Source organism: Acartia tonsa, chromosome 8 (genome assembly GCF_053477335.1).
Source record: "Acartia tonsa isolate MP-2025a chromosome 8, ASM5347733v1, whole genome shotgun sequence".
NCBI classification, from domain to species: Eukaryota; Metazoa; Arthropoda; class Copepoda; order Calanoida; family Acartiidae; genus Acartia; species Acartia tonsa.
The window spans coordinates 42,232,803-42,259,079 of NC_137267.1; the positions used below are offsets into that span (position 1 = coordinate 42,232,803).

At 32.1% G+C, this 26,277-nt stretch overlaps 1 protein-coding gene across 3 annotated transcripts; it reads right to left on the bottom strand.

Moving 5' to 3' along the window:
- Positions 1-1,048: 1,048 nt before the first annotated feature.
- Positions 1,049-24,719, bottom strand: LOC145326997 (potassium voltage-gated channel protein Shab-like). 3 transcript variants are annotated; one of them, XM_080170471.1, is made up of 23 exons: positions 24,594-24,719; positions 23,491-23,564; positions 22,770-22,861; positions 22,398-22,456; positions 21,525-21,659; positions 20,618-20,698; positions 20,194-20,255; positions 19,667-19,712; positions 19,263-19,352; positions 18,528-18,619; positions 17,927-18,033; positions 16,660-16,728; positions 16,081-16,136; positions 10,012-10,093; positions 9,196-9,245; positions 8,719-8,809; positions 7,767-7,852; positions 6,827-6,905; positions 4,438-4,565; positions 3,207-3,281; positions 2,645-2,733; positions 2,200-2,324; positions 1,049-1,851 (listed from the first exon to the last, which is right to left on the bottom strand). In XM_080170471.1, exons 1-23 carry the CDS (start codon positions 24,672-24,674, stop codon positions 1,769-1,771), a joined length of 1,932 nt encoding a protein of 643 aa, XP_080026597.1. In that variant the 5' UTR covers positions 24,675-24,719; the 3' UTR covers positions 1,049-1,768. The 3 variants fall into 3 exon arrangements, with proteins under 3 accessions (XP_080026597.1, XP_080026596.1, XP_080026598.1); XM_080170470.1 differs by lacking the exon at positions 10,012-10,093 and adding an exon at positions 11,648-11,729; XM_080170472.1 differs by lacking the exons at positions 1,049-1,851; positions 2,200-2,324; positions 2,645-2,733; positions 3,207-3,281; positions 10,012-10,093 and adding exons at positions 3,321-3,636; positions 11,648-11,729.
- Positions 24,720-26,277: the final 1,558 nt, after the last annotated feature.

Below are 26,277 nucleotides of genomic sequence, written 5' to 3' on the forward strand. Positions count from 1 at the left end.
CCATCGGGGCTATCCAATTCCCTATATAACCTAACCTTACCTAAAGTAATAAACAAACAAACAACAAAACTACTCTCCCAACCTTATAAATAATTTATTTCAAAGAAAAGGGATGGGGGTTTAGTGCTAAACAAGGCACTATGAGGGAAATCGCCCAATTATCTTGCCTTTTAATCTCAAACAAACAAAAAATCTCAAGTTAAAATTCACAATGTCGTCTTCCTATGTATTAAGATTTGACAATATGTATAGAATAAGAGATAATGGACTATAAATTATTCTTCCCTCAAAACTTGATAAATATTTTAACTATTTTCTTCTAGTTTTTTATTGATCATTAAAAAAGATAAATGTAAAATTAATGTAGTTTTGAATTTAACAAAATGTTCAATTTACAACAAAAATTTTAATCCGGTTTATTTTTGCCTCACTTTTGTTAACTTTTATCTATCAACTTGTATTATACCAAAAAGAATCATACATCATTAGCTTCAAATTGTTAAGCACCCTTTTAAGTTTTTACTCTCTTCATTTTAAACCCTTAATTATGATATGTTTAAGTCTTCGGTTTCCTAACCCTGCCTGCGGGGCCACCTTGTACCCAATATAACATTCCTTAACATGGCCAAAAATATAGCAATAGCACGCAATAAACTACCCACCCACCACCTCAATTTTTTCACAATTTATTTGAAAATAAGTGGAGGGGGGGATGTTTTGGTGCTCGACTAAACACTGTCAGGGAAACCGTAGAAAATTAGTATTAAATCTTGTACCTCATAAAAGATCTGTGTAATATTTAGCTTAACATATATTTCACAAGAACAGTTACACCCATTAGCAGAGCATCTTTCTTTAAAAGATTCTATTAATAAAATAATAAAAGAAATAAGTTTGAAGAACATATGTTCAAAAAATGTTTATTTGTGTGATTATAAGCTTAGTACTATTATAAAACAAACGATTATATATTTTCAGATATAGGATAAGACATATAAAATCTAATTATAGAGTAGCTTTGCTAATAGTAACAAAATGTAACATATTGTATATAACAATTTATTGATAAAACTTGAAATAAATTATAACAAATAATAAATACTATAAAATCTATATGTTGCATTTAATAAACAGAAAGTTAAATTAAATTTTAGTTTAATTAAACTAAATAAGCTATAAATCAGAAATTTTAATAATGAGCTGGTTTTAATATCACAAATAAGTAAAAGCATTTTTAATTTTAACTAACCTATAAACATTTATATATTGATTGCTTTATTTTTTTATTATTTTAGAGTTATCACAACCAAATTTAAATTTTTATGATTATCATTCGCTTAACTGTTTAAATGGTTGTTTTAAATTAAATTATTTATAATTTTAAAATGTCATTGTCTTGTTCTTTATAGATTGAGCAGTTTCAATTAATTGTCGAGAATTTTAAAAGGTACAATTCAAATAAAATTGTTTCTTTTGTGATGAATTCCATTAAATGGCCATTTGGACAAAGAATAACCCCTCCTACCTCTTATATTAATTTTTTTATTTAATTTTCTATGATGGGGGAAGGTTTGACTATGACCTGACTTTAACCCGAGGCCCTGTGGGGCTTAACTATAAACTACTTAATCTTACTAAAAAATTACCAAAAATAAAGGATAGGTAGATAGGTTTTATAAGTTGTCCGATAGCAATTCAAGTGATTTGTCATTTTTAATTTCACTGGGTAATCAAATACAATTTTGTTAATGCCATCTGGTGATTAAATTTAGAACTTGTTTTCCACAGATCCATTTTGAGCGAGACGACCCCTGCCATCTGGCGGTGACATGGGTGGTGATGTAAAAGCACCTAAAAATATCTATGTTAAATGGGTTAAAAAATAGATTTAAGAAAATTTTTAATTATTAACAGAGTGCAGTAAATAAAAATGAATATGAAGCAGCTTATAATGATTGTATTCATTTGACGTCTTATCATACGAATGACCAATGATAGGCAGTTTACAATGGTAGGGCAATATGATGTCATTTTTTATAGGCACTAAATGCTGCTTCGATGATTATTTGGAATTTTGGTGCTTTCCCTCAATGTGCCCCTATTTTCAATTTATACCAAAACAAGGAGTGGGAGGGTTGGTGTAGATTTACCATATTTTTTTAAAAATCTTTAAGTTAATTTTTGCTTATAAATCTGTACCTGGTTTGCTGGCCAGAGTTTGTAGAAGTGCGGCTTCTGCTGCGTCTTTGGCCTGGAGGTCGAACTCTGCCTGTTTGGCCTGAGCTTCTCTCTTTAGCTCCTTAGCCTCCAACTTCTTCTGCTCACTATAATACGACGACATTCAGAAAAAATCTGGGAAGGTATTTCTACATTTGATATTCACCAAACCTCGTTAGGATAAACAAAAATGGCAGCAACAGGATTGAAAGCCATTGGTGCCAAAAGTTTTATCAAGTTGTTTTTTTAATTGATGGGTACTTTTATTAAATATCAATTAATTGGTTCAAGCTAGAAGTGTCAAAACATTTCAGCTAATAATCTTATTCTAGAGAAGGGTTAATTGTGTGTCTTATCATTGGGTATGCACATACATTTTTTCGTTTTTTGTTTTATACCTGAAATGAGCAGCTCTGATTAAAAGTACCTGTAGTAGTCAGCAAAGTTGTCCACGACAATGGGGATGGGTAAGGCCATGACCAGCACTCCGCAAACGCCACAACATGATCCAATAATCTTAAAATTACTAAGATTTTGCACATAAAACTTAGTCAAGCAAAGAACCCCCCTAACCCTTTTTTTTGATTAATAGATAAGGGGTGGGGGTTCAGTGCTTGATAAGAACTTTGAAGGAAAGAACAAAGTGAAGCTTCACTACAGCATTAGAACTTATTTTTGTCATTCAGTTTTTAACGTCTGGGTTACCAGCAACGTGATAAAAATATCTATATTCTGATATCTTTCCGTAATTTTCTCGGCTCCTATTCAAGATAGACAGCTGAAATTTGATATCAAAATTCCTCTCATTTTAGAGCATGTAAGTATGACACATACATGTAGTTCAACCTGCTATTTTTATTGTTTAAATTGATTTCTATATATCTTTTGTGTTTGATGTTTATGTTTTCATCCTTAATTGTTTGATATTTTTTCTCTTTTTAAAATCACCAAACCTCTTACATTTGCAGATGATAATTTTTAAAATTTACCTTCCCCAAAAATGTTGTTGGTGCAAAATCTCCATATCCAAGAGAGGTAAGAGTCTGTACAGCCCACCACATACCCTAAATTAATTATATAATATAAAGTCTCCATACCCCAGGGAGGTAAGAGTCTGTACAGCCCACCACATACCCTAAATTAATTATATAATATAAAGTCTCCATACCCCAGGGAGGTAAGAGTCTGTACAGCCCACCACATACCCTAAATTAATTATATAATATAAAATCTCCATACCCCAGGGAGGTAAGAGTCTGTACAGCCCACCACATACCCTAAATTAATTATATAATATAAAGTCTCCATACCCCAGGGAGGTAAGAGTCTGTACAGCCCACCACATACCCTAAATTAATTATATAATATAAAATCTCCATACCCCAGGGAGGTAAGAGTCTGTACAGCCCACCACATACCCTAAATTATTTATATAATATAAAATCGCCATACCCCAGGGAGGTAAGAGTCTGTACAGCCCACCACATACCCTAAATCAATTATAAATACTTCTATCTATCGGTTTATTTCCTATCTTTTATTTTATATAGTAATCATCAATCAACTTTTAACTATCTACCTAACCTCTTTTACATTTTTATAAATTGTCTACCTAATCATTCTTTTCTGTCCAAACATCCGAAGTATTAGGTTAATTAACATTCTTAACGTCTTTAGATATGACGCAGTTTTGAGCTGAGATTCGAACTTACTACCTCCCCCAACGACGAGCAGATAAGCTCCATGTTAACCCACTGTCACGGGGTTACCTGTTGTATAGAAGTGAACCCTGTGTCCTATTCCTCATTTTTTATGATTTTCTAGATTTTCTATCTACCCATCTATTTTCTATTTTGCTATCTATCTATTATAGAAGAGAATCTTGTAATATATTCTACATTTGTATTGTAATACTCTAGACTTTTTATCTATCTATATATTTCTATCTTGCTGTTTATCTATCTATCTACCTGAGGTATAGAAGTAAACCCTGTGTCCTCTTCCTCATTTTTGTTATAATACTCTAGATTTTTTTCTATCTATATATATATATTTTCTATCTTGCTATCCATCTATCTATCTACCTGGGGTATAGAAGTGAAACCTGTGTCCTCCTCTTCATTCTCAATATAATACTTCAGACTTTCTATCTACCTATATATTTTCTATCTATCTGGCTATTTTCTATCTTGCTATCTATCTATCTTGCTATCTATCTACCTGGGGTATAGAAGTGAAGCCAGTGTCCTCCTCTTCATTTTCAATATAATATTCTAGACTTCCAAATACCAGCATACCCATACCGACCAGAAGGAACAACAGACCCAAATCTTTCCAACTTGTTTTTACTAAATACATAGATATATTTAAATTATTAGGGAAAAAAATTTAAATTTATTGAACCTACTTTAAGTATTTATTTTAAGGATAATTTACATTTGATATTTGTTGTCAACTTTTTTTTTAAAAAAAGGAACTTTTTAGAATATGGCTAATTTTGGAAGAATTTCTCCCCTCTCCCCCCCCCCCCACCCCCCGAGCTCATAAAACTTAAAGTACAAATGGTACATCCATTTATCCATTTACGACACATAACTTAAATTCTACTAATATTTCATGTAAATTTTTCAAAGAAAAATTCAAACTTGATTTTTTTAAAAGTAATATATCGTATCTAAAGGGTTAAGTTATAATACACAAAGGCTTCAAAGTTTTAGTTAAAAACTTTAACGCTAGGTAAAATGAAACTAAAGCTTTGAATATTTGAATTTAACTATTTTACAATGCTTGATTTTTTTAAAATTGAAGATTGAAATTTTTAAAGTCAACGATTGTTTCAAAACTGAAACAATATAGGAAAATTATTAAATAATAACGAAATAATTTTTGTACAATAAATGCATACTTCATTACTGTTCTGATTATTTACTTCAAGTATTATATAGTTTACTTATATCAAAGCTCCAAACTGGAAATTTTGTAGAACTTAAGTTCTATCTTTTAAATATTTTATCATATTTCATTAGTCTTGAGATCAATTAAGATAATAGTAATTTTCCTTTAAAATACCTTGTGTAGCACAGATTCCCAATCCCCACTTTATTTATTAAAAATAAGGGGAGAGAGGTAGTTATTATTTGTTTATGACTTTAGGTAAGTTTGGTTTTATTGGGTAGGATAAAGGCCCCGTAGGGGCTAGTCATATGAACCAAAATTACCCTATTTAAGAAATAAGGGAAGGATTCAGTGCTCAAAAGGCTATTTGAAGAAAAGCAAAAATAGTTATAAACTTAGTTATCCCAAAATAGTTCAGCAAAAATTACATTTTACCGAGAAAAAAAACAATTGATGTGTTACGCGATTTTGGAATATAAATTTATATTGATTATACAATATAAATTTATAGTAAAGGCTTACTACATAAGTAATCTATGAAAATTTATAGCTACGCTGCTATTATTACAGGATCTGTTTGTACCAGTGGATCTCTGAACTGCTGAACCGGTAAGTTCTACTTTACAGGATACCTTCTCATGGGTCCGAGGAAAGTTTATAATTATTTTGGAGGATAGTACCACTACCATCCCAAGAGAAATTACCTCATACATAGGGGCCTTTAGGGGCGTAGTCGCTAGGTAATTATTTTTACCTGTTTGAGCAATACTTTGTAGACCAACAGACTTTCTTGGCCAGTATATTTATAGAGTAGCTTCGCTTCTATTAATAATGTTTACCTGTATGAGCAATACTCTGTAGACCAACAGACCTTCTTGCCAGCTTGAAAATTTATAGAGTAGCTTCGCTTCTATTAATAATGTTTACCTGTATGAGCAATACTCTGTAGACCAACAGACCTTCTGGCCAGCTTGAAAATTTATAGAGTAGCTTCGCTTCTAATAATAATGTTTACCTGTATGAGCAATACTCTGTAGACCAACAGACCTTCTGGCCAGCTTGAAAATTTATAGAGTAGCTCCGCTTCTATTAATAATGTTTACCTGTATGAACAATACTTTGTAGACCAACAGACCTTCTGGCCAGCTTGAAAATTTATAGAGTAGCTTTGCTTCTATTAATAATGTTTACCTGTATGAGCAATACTCTGTAGACCAACAGACCTTCTGGCCAGCTTGAAAATTTATAGAGTAGCTCCGCTTCTATTAATAATGTTTACCTGTATGAGCAATACTCTGTAGACCAACAGACCTTCTGGCCAGCTTGAAAATTTATAGAGTAGCTCCGCTTCTATTAATAATGTTTACCTGTATGAGCAATACTCTGTAGACCAACAGACCTTCTGGCCAGCTTGAAAATTTATAGAGTAGCTTCGCTTCTATTAATAATGTTTACCTGTATGAGCAATACTCTGTAGACCAACAGACCTTCTGGCCAGCTTGAAAATTTATAGAGTAGCTCCGCTTCTATTAATAATGTTTACCTGTATGAGCAATACTCTGTAGACCAACAGATCTTCTTGCCAGCTTGAAAATTTATAGAGTAGCTCCGCTTCTATTAATAATGTTTACCTGTATGAACAATACTCTGTAGACCAACAGACCTTCTATAGTATATTTATAGAGTAGCTTCGCTACTATTACCAATATCTTGCCTGTATGAGCAATACTCTGTAGACCAACAGACCTTCTGGCCAGCTTGAAAATTCTCATAATCCTAGCAATACGGAACACCTAAATGAAATTAGTCAATTTTTTTTATCTTTTTATATATTTTACTGGAAAATTTTGCATTTATTAAACTAGTTCTACTTAGTAACAGGAACTGTTTCCTTGTTTGTTCCGAAGGATCTCGCTAACAGCTGATGCAGTTCTCCTTCAAAAAAATTACTCCTATAGGGGCGTAGCCACAAGTAAATAAATAAAGAGGTTCTCATAGTTATTCAACTGATACTTTATGTAAATGTACCAATAAGGCAATGGTTATAGAATATACGTGAATATCATTCATCAGAAAAAAATTGTTATAAATTTTGGTTGCTAACGAACCTAGTAATAGTGTCTAACTTTTTATCTTTGTGACGTAACAAAAATCGAAGGATAAGAGGGGAGGTGGGAAAGGAAGCCCCTAAAAAAGAGATGGATTTTTGTTACGTCACAAAGATAAAAAGTTAGACACTATTACTAGGTTCGTTGCTAACATGAAACTAATTTAATTGGTCAGTTCGTTCATCCAGAAGGAAAAAAGAGATGGTGTAAAGGGGGTAGGTGGAGTTGGGGGTATCAATGTTTTAGCCCGCTGAAGGCATTACTTTATCAGAGTACATGAAAATCTGGTGCATCATCCAATTAATAATTCATCCATTAACGCGGCTGACAAAGACCAGTGTCTTAAAAATCACCCATGTGACGTCATAAAAATGAGGGAGATGAGAGGAGCAGTGGGAGTGAAAACCCCTAAAAAAGAGATAGATAATCCCTCATTTTTATGACGTCACATGGGTGATTTTTGACACAATTTAAATACAATTTGGGCTTTGCCAAAGTTAGGGGTCGACCACCTCTTTCTTTCTTTGGTCTTAGCACGCGGCTGACCTGCATAATTCTGCCGACATCTCCAAAGCTACCCTCCTCCTCTGGTGGCGGGTTGGTTGCGGCTGGCTCACCGTTAAACGGTCCCTCTGAATATTTTGGATTAGGTTAGGTTAAATAGGAACTAATAGAATAATCAAATTTAATTATCAGACAAACTTTAATTTATCATATATAGTATGCTTTTTCTTTAAGTCATACATTTTCATTGTGGATTGTCATCATCAAATTAAAAAATATGGCAGTTTCCCTGAAAGTGTCAGGTTGAGCACAGAACCCTCTCTCACCATCCAAGTTTATTGTTTTTTCATGTATAGGTCAGGTAAGGTTAAATTACGTTTCAGGGCACAGTTTAGTCCCGCAAGGGTAAGTCATAAAGAAACCACACCTATCTCTAAATATAAAAATTATTTTTAAGAAACGAGGTTTTCTTGTGATCGCTAAGCATTTCGAGGGAGATCACCAAACCTATCTTATGATATAACTAGCGGCTACGCCCCTAGAGGCCTTTAGGGGCACTTGAGGAGGAGAAATTTTTTTTTTTTTTTTTTTTTTTTTTTGGGGGGGGGGGGGGTAGGCCCCTCCTCATTTTTAATTTTGGTTAAAAAAATTAAAAAAAAAAAAAAATTTCTGTGGGGGGGGGATTTTTTATTTTTGGGGGGGTTGGGGGTGTCCCACCCCCCAAGAAAATAGTTATAAACCTTCCCGGGACCTATGAGAAGCTACCCTGTTAAGAAGAACCCGATCGGTTCAGCGGTTAGCGAGATCCTTCGGTACAGACACACAAACACACACAGAGACATCCTGTCACTTTAGTATAAGGATTTATAGAGGTTTACTATCAGGGACGTCTATGCTTTATTTATTTGAATAAAAGGGGGTGAGAGATAAGCATAATATAGAACTACTTTGTTGTAACAACTGATATAATTGTCCTATTAAGTTAAAACATAACCTGGAATGGGTCCCATCTCTGGCTGGGGCATAAAGAACAGGGTTAGGTAATAAGGGGCTATAGCCATAGAGTCTACCACGTTCATTGTTCCCTAAATAAGTTAATATTTATCAAACTGTGATTTCTTTCTAAGTTAGAAACCTTTCAAGGAAAATAATTTCTGATAAATACAATAAATGTTTATTCTTTAATTCTTTACCTTATACCTCAGGTTAATACTTCTGGGGATTTTTATTGATAATAACGTAGAGTCCCAAGGCACTGTCATACCAATTTTTGCAGACAAGTTACCCTTTGATTACATGACCTTTGTCTGAAGGTCATAACAATGAATAGTTAAGTGTTGCACCTGTTTTTGTACTTACTATTGCTGTTGCTCAACTGACATAGCAGCAGTAGGTTCAGCTTCCATTATCTTTAGTTATAACGCTGTTTTGGCCGAGATTTGAACCCATTATTTTTTAGTGGGTACTTTACCTTGATGAATTCCATTTTCTTTGGTGCTCCAGCAAGACGTAGTAGATACTCTAGTCATCAATTCAAATTTAAACTTTTTTTTTCAAATAATTTCTTCAATTATTAATTTTTAATCATTTCTATTATGAAAGATGCTCAAAATGATTGTTTTGATAAAAATCCATGCAGAAAATTGGTTATTGATAAATTTTAATGTCTTTTACAAAAGAATCAATAATAATGTAAGTTGGACCTAAACAAGGCGTTTGATAATATACAAATTGCTAAAATTTTAAAAATTTTTGATGATTTTTGTCTTTTTGTTAATTTTTGTCATGCTTTTTAGTCTTGTTACCAAACATTTTTGTAAATCTATGTTATGTTTATCAAATCAATTGTCAAAATGATAATTATCATTTTCAGAATATTTCATCTAAAAAAAAACTATTTTGCCCCATCCTTTAAGCCATACCTGACTAATAAAAATGTTCATCATATATAACATATCGTTCATGTGCAATGAATATCAGTAAATAATAATTTTAGAACTCAGTGAAAATAATTTGGCAAAATAGATTTCTTTCAGATGAAATGTTTCTTAAATGAGTAGCAGTCAAAAGTGTCTAAAAATTCAGCCATGTGACATCATATAAATGAGTAATTATCCATCTCTTTTTTTGGAGTTTTCTTTTCCACTTTTCTTCTCATATCCCTCATTTTTATGACGTCACATGGCTGATTTTAGAGACACTTTGTAATTGTCCCGCTACCATAAATGATTAATTTTACCTGAATTTTGCACAACCTTTTGAAATGATTAAATTATTTGAATTTTGCCTATGGTGAAATAAGAAATACAAATGGCCTCAACAAGCGCGAGCTTCGGGTTATCCACCGGGTTTCCATGTATGTCTTTAGCCTAACCCAAAAAAAATATGAAGAATGAAAAGGAGGTTAGAACATCATAGTCGAAAGTAGATTTGTTCATTTCTCTAAAAATTGTCATGTTCTTTTTTATTCAGGAAAGATGGGACATTGGACTTATAAATTGAATCTTATTAGTTGGCTTAAAAACTTTGGGTACTTATATTGAATCATGATTGTTTGATTCGAAACTAGCAACTTTTAAAACTTGATTTTAATCTACGGATGGGTTAATGGGGAATTATATTAATTTAATGTCCATTGTCTTATCCCTTTTGATTCCTGGTTCTTAATAAATAATTGTTACTTTTTAGGTATAGCTTCAAGAAGGGGGTTTAATTTGAAATTCCTTTCTTGAAAATATATCTTTATAACAATTAGATATTTTCTAATTTACAAAAATTGTCTTTTCTCAAAATTAAGAGTTTATATACATTATACTAAACATGTTTTAATCTATGAATTCTCATTCATAAGAATAATGTTATAAAAATATTATTTAACTAAAAATTAATATTTCATTCTCATACTAATAATAGTAAGATAATAATAAGATAATGATTTTTAAATATTTTCAGTGAAAAAAAAATAATCAAGATTTATTAATTTTTCTCGTTTATGTAAAAGCTTTTCTATCTAAGTTTTAAGTGTTCTTTTGTCTTTTGTAGAATTAACAAAATTAAAATAGTAAAGCTTTTTATTGTGGCTATAAAAAATGACGCCATACTGGTCTACCAATGGTCAATTAAAAAGTGAACTGGACTGCCATTGGTAATTTAGACTGTGTTTTGGCCTATCATTGGTTATTTGTATTGTATGACGTTATTTTTATAGGCACTATAAAGAGTTTAGAAAATAATAGAATTATTTCAAATTATACAAAATACATATTTATATTATTTTATATATGTACAAATGTATTTACCTTTTTAGTAATATGTTAAAGGCTGTTTTAACTTAATATGTAATATAAAAGAATTATATAAAAAGTGTATTGATTGCAAAGTAAAATTTCTTTGTATTATAAAATACAGAATTTCAAATGTAATATTATTTTGTCGTATATGTTGTAAAGCATGCTTTTATAAAATAAATAAAATACCAATCCGTGAATAAATCGCGTATAAAATGCTAAAATTCAAATTTGATGTCTTTTTTCTTAAATAGTAATATAAAAAGTAAAGCTTCTACAGTAATATATAACCTCTAATAGAATATAAAGAAAGAAAACTACAACTCAGCAAATGTAACAAAGCTAAATAGAACTAATTGAAATTTTGAAATAAAATTTGAGTTTCTAGAAAATTTGATATTTATTCTTATTATTAAAGAATGAAAAAATAATTTTGGATGACCCTTTTTTAGAAGTTTTATGGTCATAAATGAAAAAAAAATGTGTAAGTTATATAAATTTAAGAAAAGACCTTAGTTATGAATAAGTATACTTTCTTTTCCATTAAAAAAATGTATTTTACAAAAAAAAATTTAAAAAGTTGTATGGCCCTACTTTAACTAGTTGTATGACCCTAATTTAAAATGTTGAATGTCCCTATTGTGAAATAAGAGATACAGATAGCTTCCATAAGCGCCAACTTTGGATTATCCACAGGGTTCCCGTGGATATCTTTTGCCTAGGAAAAATTACAAAATATTTGGCGGTTTCCTTCAAAATGCCTGGCGAGCATACATATTGAAAGTAAAAAAGTAAAACATAAATAATACAAATATGTTAAGTACAATTGATAAAAAAGTCTATACATTATAACACATATGAAAAAAAGTAACCTATGCAGTTCATTAAAAGATAACCACCCCCCCCCCCCCTTAAATTTTTTTGAAAAAATACAAATACTCAGGAATTTTTTGATGAGTGGAGTGGAGGGGTCACCCTCTTGAAAATGATAATATATATATATCGCATCGTATTATTGACAGCTTTCCAAGGATATTGAAATGAAAGATTATATGATTAAAACCAGTTTTGTTAGCCCCGTGGAACCGAAGGCCTAGTATAGCAAAACTGGAATTAATTTTTATATTCAGGATAAATTGTCTGATAAACGAAGCAATACATAATATTTCAGTATGGCTTTGAACCAGTACTAATCCAGCAGATATTTATAGGTTTCAAACCCATACTGAAATATTTATTCCTAAAATTTATTAACCATATGCGTAAAACCATTTTAGAGTTATTAGTCGATGAACACACCGGCTGCTTCGCCCCTAGCCTCTAGGGGTTGGGAGGAGGGGCGCAGAACTTCAGAAAAGAGCCTAAAAGCCCCAAAAGATATTCATAAAGTACAATCAATTCAGACCAGCAATTTCCGAGATCTAAAGCTTCATCCAAAAAAAAACCTTACTACTTTATTCTATAGGATATGCAACTACTTTAGTGATGTAGAATGATGTATATTTAATATCAAATTACACTGGGGACCCATATGTTGACAATAATCTCTTTTTGTGTGCCTGTGTATATTTTGTGTGTGTGTCTGTGTAAGTGTGTGTATATGACAAAGTAACTTACAAATATAATTATATATTCATTTATCCCAAGATCATACTGCTATGAGGAAGTTAGGTGGATTTCTTTTTTATAAAGCAGGTTTTTTACTCAGAAGGAGCAGGGACAACGGGCTGTTTATTACATATTAGTTTTATAATAACGTTTTCTTATTCGTTGGCTCAACAACTTTGGGAACTTTATTCAATTTTGATCGGTAATTGACAGAAGGGGTACTTTTGTTTATTACCATTGCATTGGGGATGTACATCAATTTGTCGGTCATTGTCTTTTCCCTTTAGATTCCTGTTGATTACTAGACAAACTTTGACTATCTGTCCATCTGTCTGTAACGCTAGGAGTTAAATGTATTTTCTTAGCTGTTATTTAAGATAGACTGCTGAGTATCCAGAGCTGGATCTTTAAATCATTTTAGTGGTGAGCCAGATCACGTTTGTCTGGAAGTCCTAGCTGTACATGGCCTATTTATGGGCGAAGGCATTCTCCCTTCTCTCACTTTTATTGTGATGTACCAGATATAGCAGTAGTAGGTTTTATTTCAAACGTCTGTAGCATAACGCAGTGTGGACTAGACTCGAACCCGACAACTTCTCGATAGCAAGCAGGCACGCTATCATTTACGCTATAGCCGCGAGTAAAAAGTTCAATGTTCACTTAAGTAAATTGTAGTTCACATATGCATATGTTTCTCAATAGTTTTCATATACTGATAATATTTATAATAAAACATTATTATATCCTAAGAGACTTTATTTAATACTTATATTTGCGGGAACTTTTGTTTAATGAAATCTTCCAATTTTAACATTTACAAAACAGCCTGAGCTGGATCTTTAAATGTTTAGCCGTTGGCGTGGCTGTAGCCGTGGCCGTAGTCATGGCTGTAGTTGTAGTTGTAGTCGTTGTCGTAGGCGTAGCTGTGGTTGTAGCTGTAGCCGTAGTCGTCGCCACAGTGCTGCTAATAAAACATGGATTTTTAAATGATTTTACAGAAGTGCAATGCCGGCTATCCTAGAATTATGGATATCTAAAATCTTTTATGGCCCACCTAAAAATAAATTATTTTCATCAAAGAAATGAAATTATATTTTATACAAAATTACTATTTTAATAACACATTTTAAATGTTTGTAATATTTACATATTATTAGGGGCATGAGCCAATGTAGTTGGTACTACGGCTGGTATGGCCTATATCGTGCCGGGGCACGGCACAGCACGACATTGCACGCCCGGCCAATTGCCCAGCACGGCTGGACAGACAGCCACTACACACAAGACAAAGGGAGAGTCCAATAAATTCAATATAAATAAAAAAATACATTCAATTACTAAAATTTAAAAAATGTAATCATATTCCAACATTATCAATAATATTGCAGTAATAAATCCCCAAAAGAATTTAATTTAATTTAAGTATATTTAAAGTTTTATCATATTAATTTCCTAAAAACTGTCTCTTTATGTAACACAGGCAACATACTTTATTAGTATTACCCAATACCCATACGTGACGGTTCAATATTAACAAATCATTCCATGCCCGTACGTTATTTTATACATCATATAAATAAACTACATCCTAACTTTTATAATTTACTTTTATTCTATTATTTATAAAAACCACAATTAAAATATTTTTATGATAGTTTTTAAATAAAATATTCCATGCCCGTACAATTATTCATACATTCATTTAACAATTATAATTTACGTTTTCAATAGTTTTACGTTAAAATTATCGAAAGCAGCTGTCTTCGTGGCTTTAGCAACGCTTTAGCCACACCAACGGACTGTGGTCACTTTTAGCGTGGTTAACCACGCTACGATTACAACTACGCGTTGTCAATATGATTTAAAGATCGCATTTTTTTTTGTGGCCACGATTACGCGTGGTTAATATGATTTAAAGATCGCTATTAGGTTGGTGGCTGTAACTCTGACCACGACTACGGCCACGGCTACGCTTTTAAAGATCCAGCTCTGCTTTATTGCATCAAGATCCATGACAGATCTATATAGGAAATAAATGTCTATATATGAGCTCGGGTTTTCCAAGCAATAAATGTTTAAAACTTATAGTGCTCTAATAATCCGTAATAAACTCTCATTGACCAGAACGATAAGACCCATTATTTTACTGTATGAAGAATAAATTAATTTTTTTAAATTTCATGTTGCTATTTGAATTATATTGAAGTATTAAATTTATCACCATAAAACGGAAAATTTAAATTTATAATATAGTAAATAAAAGAAAACAATAGCGAGATAATCATATCGAGCCCAACTCGAGTATTGTATAATATAACATACACTAGCGGCTTCGCCCCTAGCCTCTAGGGGCTGTGCCCCAAGAGGTGATAAAAAAATTAATATTTATTGTTTTTAGTGAGAGAATGTTGCTATTCTTTCATTCAAAATAAATGCTGGAATTAAAAATATTTTTTAATAAAGGACCTAGGAAATCTTCAGCAAATAAAAAAAAAAAAAAAAAAATGAGGGGGGGGGGGATTTTTTTGTTTTTGGGGGGGTTGGGGGTGTCCCACCCCCCAAGAAAATAGCTTAAAACCACCACAGGACCATTAGGTATATACCCTGAAGAGTAGAATCCAATCGGTTCAGTGGTTACCGAGAACTTAAGCTTCAGACGGACAGACAGACGGACGGACGGACAGACATCATTCTACTTTGTATTATAGATAAAAAAAAAACTATCTAAAACACACAAAAAGCATATTTTAGGTTTTTTAAGATATTAAATAGTAAACAACACTAGTTAAATATTATTTAAAAGCTTCTTTTTTCCTTTAAAAGCAGCCGTTGCTAACTAATATTTGATTATATATTATTTTATTATTTGTAGTAACGCAGCCACCCTATAACAAAGGCTTGTCCGTCCATATTTCCACAATTCATAAAATGTCTTTTTAAAAAGCGAAACTTTCCTATAATTAGGGTCGGTCTGTTGGTTCCGTCCTTCCGAGACAGTTAGCTCTTTTCGTTAATTTAAACATTTTAAAATTGTCCTATCTTTTTCAAACTATGCATGATATTTTCTATAAAGGTTAGTTACAATTTAGGAAGCGTAGCAACTCTAAAATCTTTGCCAGAAAGTCCGTGCGTTCTATTAAAACAAGGTACAATGTTATAAGCAAATTATCTCTATAATCAGTTCCCAAAAATATTATGTCCTTAAATGGCAGACTGTATTTAAGTCGTTTTGTTAATAATTATACATTTATTATTCCACTTTTTCACTTCTGACACTATACAAGTGATTATGTCCGTTTGTCCTACCGTTTCAGAGCTTTGCTTTTATGGATGTTGTCATCCTTGTTTATTTTATTATATTGATAGCTTTTTATTACTGCGTTACTTTTGGACTAATATATCCTTTTTCGTATAAATAAGGACATATTCAAGAATACATTTTGAAATAAAAACAACGTCACCTGCATCCAATCAAAAGTGTTGAGACACATACCAACAGTGGATACAAGTACGAGTCCTAACAAATATTGAAAATCAACAATTTTAACATTTGAGAAGCAGCTTATAGTGCCTAATAAAAAATGACGTCATACAATACAAACGACCAATGATAGGCCAGTATATATTTTACCATTGGTCAATTACAATGTATACTGGCCTATCATTGGTAATTTTAAGAGCAAAGTTAAAATCATAAAAGATTGATTACATGAATTTACAAATATAAATGGAAATAAAAGAAATTACATTTTAATTTAATCATAATTTGACATCGTCAATGAACGATAAATGGGTATACTTTTCCAATGATGATAAAACAAGTTACCCCATCCGTAGATTGAATTATTGGTTGAAGTGTTTCTAGTTTGAAACCAACTAATCAAAATTCCACAAACCCCTGGAGTTTTTGAATGTGGTTATAAAACTTTGAGCACCAGTGTAATTTATAGTCCAATTTTATTAACCTGATAGACAGAGGTAAAGGCTTAATTATAAAGTAGATGAGCTAAAAATATCTTTTATAACTATAAGAAACCTACCAATAGACAGAAGAGATATTAGCTTAGCACACAAACTTGACTGAGGCTTCTCAAACAAATCCCACAGAGCTGAAATAGAAATAAGATTTAGAAATTAGGATAAATTTTAAAATAAATATTAAACTAAAATTTCGGATATTATTTATACTTTTATTATCTTATAATTTTTTATGAAAGGGTTTTTTGTTTGTCTGTTAAGGTCTTGCTAACCACTACACCTATTAACGTCTTCATTTATGAGTAGCTTTGCATAGGTGTCCGCATGAGCTTGCCCTCTTAATAAAAGTTGTTCATCATTTAGAAGTCATTTTTACAGTTTGATTTTAACAAAGCATTTGATAGTGTTCATCTTAAATAATTTTAATTTTACTTATAATATCTATGCTTACAAAATTAATAATCAAAATGAAGATCCAAGAAAACAAATTTGCCTTTTTATCAGAGATCTCTAGAAAATACAAAGGAAACAAGGATGACACCATCCATAAAAGCGAAGCACTGAAACGGTAGGGCAAACGGACATTAACACTTGTATAGTATCTGAACTAAAAAATAGGAACATAAATGTATAAATGTCGAATCAAAATTGTAGGTAAATTTGTTGAAAAACTGCTTAAAAACAGGATAATGTTTATGGACATACTTACATTTTTGGACTTGATTATAGAGTTGCTACGCTTATAATATTGTTCTTTGTTGTCCCAGGAATCAATATACCAAAAATCAGATCAAACGGATAATTAAAACACTTGAAAATTTGTTGTTAAAAAAGAAGAAAAATCAACATGTTTAAAATGGACGTACGGACATTCTGGTAATGATTATAGAGTTGCTAAGCTTTCTACATCGTACCCAACTACTACAGGAATCATCATGCAAAGTTTGAAATCGATAGGACAATTCTAACATGCCTAAATTAACGAATAAAAGCTATCTATCTCGGACGGACGTACGGACGGACGGACGGACGGACCGACCCTAATTATAGAAAAGCTTCGCTTTTAAAAATTGGTGTATATCTCAGATTATTATAAAAAAAAACACATTTTCTGTAGTTTGAAATTATTGGTTGGAATGTTCGAACACAAATAATAATTTAACTAAAGGACCCAACGTTTTTGACCCAACAGATCAGATAACGAAGTTTTTCAACTTTGGGCAATACTGTAATTTTCAGTCCAAGCTCAGCTCCCTCCCCCCCCTTCCCAACTTTTATTGATTTAATACAAGATTTTATGCCTTTTTAGGGGCACATAATTTAATTTACCTTTCTGATATGGGGCAAAGTATCCGTCCCCAAAGTCTTCCACCACCTCATCATCTCCCCCCATATTCATTCTCTCCTTCTCTATCTCCTGCATTATATGCTCTCTCCTAAATATAGATAGATATAGATAGATAGATAGATAGATAGATAGATAGATAGATAGATAGATAGATAGAAAGATAGATAGATAGATAGATAGATAGATAGATAGATAGATAGATAGATAGATAGATAGATAGATAGATAGATAGATAGATAGATAGATAGATAGATAGATAGATAGATAGATAGATAGATAGATAAATAGATAGATAGATAGATAGATAGATAGATAGATAGATAGATAGATAGATAGATAGATAGATAGATAGATAGATAGATAGATAGATAGATAGATATACAGACAAAAACAGACAAAAAACAGACAAAAAGACATACAGAAAGACAGACAGACAGACTGACAGACAGACAGACAGACAGACAAATAGTTAGAAAGACTGACAGACAGGCAGACAGACAGATAGAAAGACAGAGATATATAGATATATATATAGATGGATAAATCTAAATAAGCCAAGATTTTTAATTCATCAAATGCTACCTCGAGTTAAATTTATCCAGACAACAGATTTCCAGATTTAATTCCTTGATCATCCAAAACTCAAGATCATCAGCAAAGTCAAGGATACAAACCTGTAATAGAATCATCCTATTAGATTAAAACTTTGTGTATTTGCAGTTATGATACTTTTCGTCTAATGGAAATGTTTCATATTTAAAGCGAAACTACGTTATTATATCCTTTGAAATATAAAGTTTTTTATATTTTAATTTCAGAATTCTACGACTATAGAGAATGATGTCAATTTTGATTCTGTATAGTCTTTCAATTCTAATAATTCAATCATCTGTTCCTTTGTATTAATTGACCTCCGCTTATTCAAAAGTTGATATCCTTGTATTTATTTTTTCATGGAGAGAGTTGGCACTGAACTGTAAATTACATTGTATCCAAAGTTTTTACTTGCATTATCGGGAATAGTCCCTTTCGTGGCAACGCCCCTTAAGGGGCGATTAGTCGTATTTTTAAAATGGCTTATTATAGGTTATTTTAGGTTAGATTAGGTTATATTGGGTTTGGTTATTGTCCCACAAGGTTAGGCAATTGGACCCGCATTATCTTATTTGTGGCTCTAAAACTTTAGATACTTTTATTGAATTTTGAATTGTTTGTTCCGAACAAGTAATGCCCAAACTTTTCAACCAGTAATTTTAATCCATATACAGGGTAATTTATCGTCCATTGTCTTATCCCTTGAGATCCCTGAAAATTTACCTCATCAATGATATGTAGCCTGTCTGTTCTGTAGAAATTTAGAACACAGTTGAACGTGGCTGGGTCACGGTCAAAATAATATTCATTTTCCTAAACATATCAGTTTCATCAGCACAGCTGCAATGGATATAGAATACGTGGATATTGCCCCCCTATGACTTTACCCCATTTCCTCCCCTGACCAAGAGGACCAATGTTTTAGGTTAGGTTAGGTTAAGTAAAAGGTGAATGAGATTTCGATGGTCAAAAAATAAGTTTAGTTTATTAACCATTTTCGTTCTAAATCACTCGCGTAAAACAGTTGGTAAGATCTGAAAGATCAATTAAATTCAACTAATATGCATAAATATAGAATTGCTTATAGAGATGCTTTCTATTTTAAAAAGAAAAAAGAATTACTATACCTGTAAACTGTAGGCATCACAAAGGTTTAGTATTTCTGCATGAGTTCTTAAATAAATAAATAGAATTTAAAGCATTTTCTTTGTTAAAATACCTCGTAGTATTTTTTTGCCTTCAAGAGTAGCTTATGCTTGAAAAGTTAAAAAGCTATTTTAAGTAAAGATTTACTTCATATGTTTATGACAAATGTTTAAAGTTTTCTTTTAGTTTTAAAGGTAAATTCATCATGCAAAGTTTTAAAACGATTTTATGACTAACAATGATATATAATATGTGGCAATTTCCCTCAAAGTTCCTAGTCTAGCAGATAGCCCCCCCCCCCCCCCCCCCCTCCTATTATAGATTGAATTGAAGATTAGTGGGGGGGAGTATTTTTTAATTTGTTTGATTATTACTTGGGGTCAGGTTAGGTTAGAGCACCTCAGGTTAAACATAGCTAGATAAAGTCCCCCCCCCCCCCTCCTTATTTTCAATTTATTTAAAAATAATATTTAGTGCACTTTGAGGGCAGGCACCAAATATTTTTTACCTTGCTTTACTGAGCATTCCAAGTCTTGTCAGTGGCCGTTTCTCCAACATTCTCCACATTACCTAAGATATTAAATGATGAGCTATCGCTCGATAAGTTAGGAAAGTTACTCCATTTATGCTAAATTCAGTGGTAGAAGATAACAGTTTTTGTTCAGATATAATTTTATCAATAAAATAAAATTGGACTTAGCTAAATTTATGTTTAACAATTTTTCTTTACTATTTTTCCTTTTAACTGCTTTTCGCAGATGTTAAAACTGGTTTTAATTTTATAATTTTATGTAGTATTTTGATTTGTCTGTAATTCGATGTTTTATATGATTTTCCAGTATGGCTGAGAATCAGTTTTAATGCTGCGGATATTGATCGGTTTCGAAGCCATAATGGAAAACATTTTCTAAATCGCTGCTAGAATGAATTACCTCATGTTTCATTCCTCCAACGTTGATGATAACTTTAGGATACTCTTTCTTGGCTCTTGTTATTGCATTTGTATCGGGCTCCTTAAAATTATATATTTATAAAAATTTTAGGTCAAACTTGTACTTTTGTGTACTTTAAATGGGTCTAAACTTTTCAACAAATAATTTTAATCTACGGATTACAGGTAAATTTTTTTTATCATTATTTGGGTTCCATTCTATATCAAATTTTAATGTGTTTAGTGCTTTTTTGTACAATCCATCACAATTCAATCTAAATTTTTTAGCTAACAAATGACAAACTGAGTCAAAAGGGTGAAGTAGGTTGCGCTAAAAATCCGTAAAAGTTGTGAGTTTTAAGTTAAAAACAGTAGTAGAATGATAATAATTTAAGTTACTTTGTCTATAGAAATACACAGTTTTACGAAATATTACTGTTCTACTACTATATTTAGGCCTTTAACCTACTCCTCCCTTTGTCCTATCTATCTCTTTGGAGATTTCAAAGCATAGCCTTTGTCGTCATTCATTACATACGCTAGGTTTTTTTCCTCCTCGGAGTGCCATCACAGAAACACCTTCCTTATTATTGAAATAACGTGGGCTGAAAGTTCTTGTCCTTTTGCATAACCCAAACAGGGGACCCTAACCCTGTGGGGCCAGTACCTGGGGTGTACTAACCCTGCGGGGCTACCCTGAACCGTGTTTTATTAAGGACACTTATCCACAGATACCTATTTGTTGGCTCTAAATGGTTGAAAGTTGGTTAAAGAAATAGTTATTTCTTTCATCGTAATATTCTTAGAAAGCTGGATATAATACGATGCTAGACATAGTTTTTTCGTATGGATAAGAACCGGTTCCTATCCACCGGATTCGAATGAATACGAGAAAAAAAATTACTTACCCCCATATATTCAACCGGTGAATTTGAGCGTGGGGAGAACAACCACCCCTGGGGTTGATTTGAGTCTCCACCTCCACCCCCCATACTATTGCCACCGTTTCCTAAGGGTGGGAACTCGAACCGCCCCCCACCAACCTAAAAATGAAAATAAATTTATTATATAATGATAAATACAGTAATCAAATATGAAGCATAAAAGGATGTTTCAAATTTAAATTTTTTCTCTTCAAAGACTTTGGTATTGCCAGCGATATTATTAAATCACTTGGGGCTTCAATTAAGCATATTCAACATGACCTAACCTAACAGAACATTAAAGTAAAGTAAAAGAATATAGGTTATTCGTGCTTAGAATCAAAATCAGCTTGACTTTTAGAAAGCATTTAAAATAATTCTAATAATGAACAATTCAAATAATGTTAGAATTAATATATTAAAAAATTACTAAAAGGTTTTAAATAAAATAATTTTTTTAATGAAAATTTTCAAATAATGAAATAGTTTTTACAAACTATATAAGATTATATCTGCCCCAAGATGAAAGTAAGAGAATGGAGGGGACACGAGATAAATATTACTCTACCCACGGGGTGGAGACCTTGTGCTGACTTTCAATTGGGTCTTTGAATATCAACCAATAGCCTTGGAAATATAAAACAGCCAATGGGTTACAAAAGAGCAGAAAGCAATTTCCTAGCAGACGAAAAAAGGTCCCCACCACTTGGGCCAGGTAGTTGTCTTATACTATACGATAAAAGAAGAATTCCCATATACAAATATGAAGCTTAATTTATCAAGCAATTTATCTCATCTGATAATACAGACAAACAGACATCCTAACCCTTTAAAAAATAATAGGTTTAATGTAGGTACCTTTCCACTGGTAGGTGTTGCAAGACCCTGTTCCTTAAAATCTGTCTGGTGTCCATTTCCCTAATAGTCCAATACTTAAAAATCATTCTTGAATTTAAAGTCATCATTAACATTTCTTTAAAAGTCTTTTTATCAGTTATTTAAACATCTAAGTATGCGCAAAATCATTTTCATAGTCATTTATCGCATCGTATGAAACAAAAACGTATGAGACTAAAACTAGTTTTGTTAGACCCGAGGTGCCGCAGTCTCGGACTAACAAAACTGGTATATGCATGGAAAATTGTCTGTAATACGACGCTATAAATAATTTTAGTATGTCTGAGAACCGGTTCTTATACAGCAGATATTAATCTGTTGAAAGTATTGTTTCCTGGTCTGTAATGAGTTCTTCTAGCCCAGTCAACCCTCCCCCTCCCCCTTCTCCAAACATACTCAGGTCATTCTCCACATTTTCAAGACGCCTAAATTACAAAAAAAAACAATTAAAAATGTAGAATGTTTTAAAATTATCAACACCCGCTTTCAATACAAACTGAAAGGGCCGCCTTCCTCTTTTTTACTCCATCAAGACATATACCTCACTGGCAAGACCCTTTACGCGCATTTTTTTCAGTATCTCTGTATAGTGTAATGGGGGATTGATAACTAAAGATCTTAACAAGGCCGATTACGTCCAGTGTAGCGAGGTTGTTTAAAGATAAAGATTGAACATAAGGGCATATATCAAAACATGGAGAGAGAGAAAGAAGAGGGGGAAAAGAAAAATAAATGAAAAAAGACGAGAAAAGTAGAGAAAAGTAGAGACTTATATGTTTAACTATATCTTGCCATTACACAGGTGCAACAAATTAGATCAAATCGTAGAGGGATCCACGGTCAACAAGTGGTTGATGTCTGGACATCATGCCCAATTATAGAGTTTGGTTCACTTTTGTACAAATGATATTAGGGCATTTGTACAATGTTAAATTTCTTGGGCTACCCTAAGGGTTAGGGTCTTTTAAGTCTATATTCCTTAATTTATCTACAAAAAGGCTAAAAAACTCTAACTCGGAGGCTAGCCTAAAAAATAAGGATTTAGTCTTTTAACCTCAAAAGATCTTCAAAATGGCATCTTGAATCTGATATTTGTGAGCCTACAGACAATATAAAACCAGATACAGCCTACAAATATAATTATAGTTATTTATCGCATCGTATTAAAGACAGCTTTCTGCGGATATCAAAATGATACATGATAAGCTTAAAACCAGTTTTGTCAGACCCGAGGGGCCAAAGGCTTAAACCTATTTTGGAGGGTGGACCTCGCATGAATATGCGCCCCTGGATAAAAAAAATAAGCCCCACCCCCCTACCTAAAAATAAAATTCCGTTTCCTAAAACTAAAATGAACTGACAACACCCTTCCTCAAATGCTCTCCTAGTGGCCTCTATGAATTATCCGCTATCTGTCTGTCTGTCCGTCCGTCCGTCTGAAGCTTAAGATCTCGGTAACCACTGAACCGATTGGATTCTTCTCTTCAGGATATATACCTATTGGTCCTGTGGTGGTTTTAAGGTATTTTCTTGGGGGTTGGGACACCCCAAACCCCCTTAAAAAATGAAAATTTCCCCCCCCAAAAAAAAAATTTTTCATATTTTTTTCTAATTTTAATGTTTTTTAAGTTTTTATATAATTTTATATATGTTTTAAATTTTTTTTATCTTTTTTTATACTTTTTATACTTTTTTATATTTTTCTTTTTTTTTCTTTTAAAATTACTTTTCTTCTTTTGAACTTTATTTTTTCAAATTCAAAAAGATTGTGAAACCTTCCTTCTCCTGTAGAGCCAAGCCCAAAAAAGGCTAATGTCAAAGAAATTTTTAAAAACATTAAAAAAGAGAAAAAATTCGAAGGGTTTAAAAAATATAAATTAATATAAATAAATATAAACAGATATAACAAGTTATAAAGAGATATAAAATGTTATAAAGAGTTATAAAAAGTTAAAAAATGTAAAAAAAAAATTTAATTCTCCCCTGAACCTCTAGGGGGCTAGGGGGCGAACCCGCTAGTTTTCAAATAAAGTGACTTTAGGTGGACGATCGATTTAGCAACAACCCCCTTTTGTCCTAGGTTATTGGATTTGACGTTAAAATATCATGGAATTGCAGCCTTGCCCGTACGAGGTAATTGACAGGTAATATTGGTACCTTAAATATTTCAACATTTTGTTGTTTTCTGGACAAATTAGAAAAGTCTGGTTGATCCCAAACACTTGTCTCGTAACTCATTTTGTAAAACACACCATAAGCCCAGTCTGAAAAACAATGATGGTAAAAAATAAAAAAAAAGTTAAGTGAAGGACAAAAGACCTAATCCGACAAAAGATCTAAATGGGTAGGTTAGGTTAAGTTAGATTAGGTTAGGTTTAAGGTTATTACATGAAAACTCATAAGTTAATATGGTTCAATATTGATACTAAACTCGAAAGAAAAAATACGCGCCTCAGCCGCGCAAAAGTCTCAAATCTAAACCCCCTTGTATACAAAAAATATAATTCTGAAAAGATGGATTGTTTATTTAGGAAAAGGTTTAGAGATCCAGCTGAATTTTAATGTTATAACATGACGATTTCACTGGGGCCGAGCCCTGATCCTTTTTTACTCCCTTTGTAATATATCAGCAAAAAAGTAATGTTTGCTAAATGAATTCACATTTCTCTATCTAACCTTATTGGATCCTGTACTAGAAATATTTTATTAAATAATAATATTTTCCTAAAAATACAGCATTAAACAGTTTTAGTTCATATAAAATCAAATTTTATCATTAAGATATGAATCAATTTGATAAAAAAAACACAATAACTTCAAGTAACTTTTATATTTATGGCGCTGTTTGTGTATAGCCTAGAGGCCTTTATATTTGTTACTGAATAGTCTAAAGTCTGCCTACTATACTTGAAGTAAGTCATATATATACATACAACAATACCATTACTACCCATTCACCAACCCCCAATTTTTAGCCTCCCCCGTTTTTTTCCTACAACTTTTTATTTTTACCTCTTTCCTCTTATAACACTTATTTTTAAAAACAATCTTATGAATTAAACACTTTAAAAATTGACTAGAAGTAAGTTTTTGTCCTTATTTATAAAGTAACCTTATATAGTGGCTTTAGGAAGAACCATTTATTCCCTTAGTAGAGTTTGTTAGAGTGATCATAAAGAAAAAATTTTATTGATGCAAAAAATATTAAAGGCAAAGTATTTCTATGATATTAAGTGTTCAAATTTGTTTATTCTATTTTATATTGATTTTTTTTTCATTTTTACTTCACTTTTAAGGACATAATTTTTAATTAAAATGCGTATATTGTTTTTAGAACATAGCCGGAAACCTAACCTAAAGCTGTTTACTGATCTATTCAGCCGTTTATTAGCTCTTAAGGAACAAATATGCACATGTACTTTGTTACTTTCAGATATGTATGTAGGGTTACAAGATCATTTTTATAATACTTCTAGAAATATTCAGTCTAATATCATTATTTCCCCCCGTTTATCCCCCTCCCCTCATTCCATCCCAACTTTTGCAACACTCCGTTGTTTCTCCGATATTGACCTCAGAGTAAAGGCATTTGGTTCTCTATTTGTGTGTGTGCGTGTGTGTATGTGTATTTGTGTGTGTGTGTGTGTGAGGCTGCGTATAGATAGATAGATATGGCACAGAGAAAGTGGTTGTTTACTATAAGTCCGTTTACTGCCCATACTTTGCTATACTATATAGAAGCTGCATGAATAGCAGGGAGGGAGAAGACATTGGACTGTAAATTACACTGGTACCCAAAGTTTTCATAACTACACTATCTTATTTGTTGGCTCAAGAACTT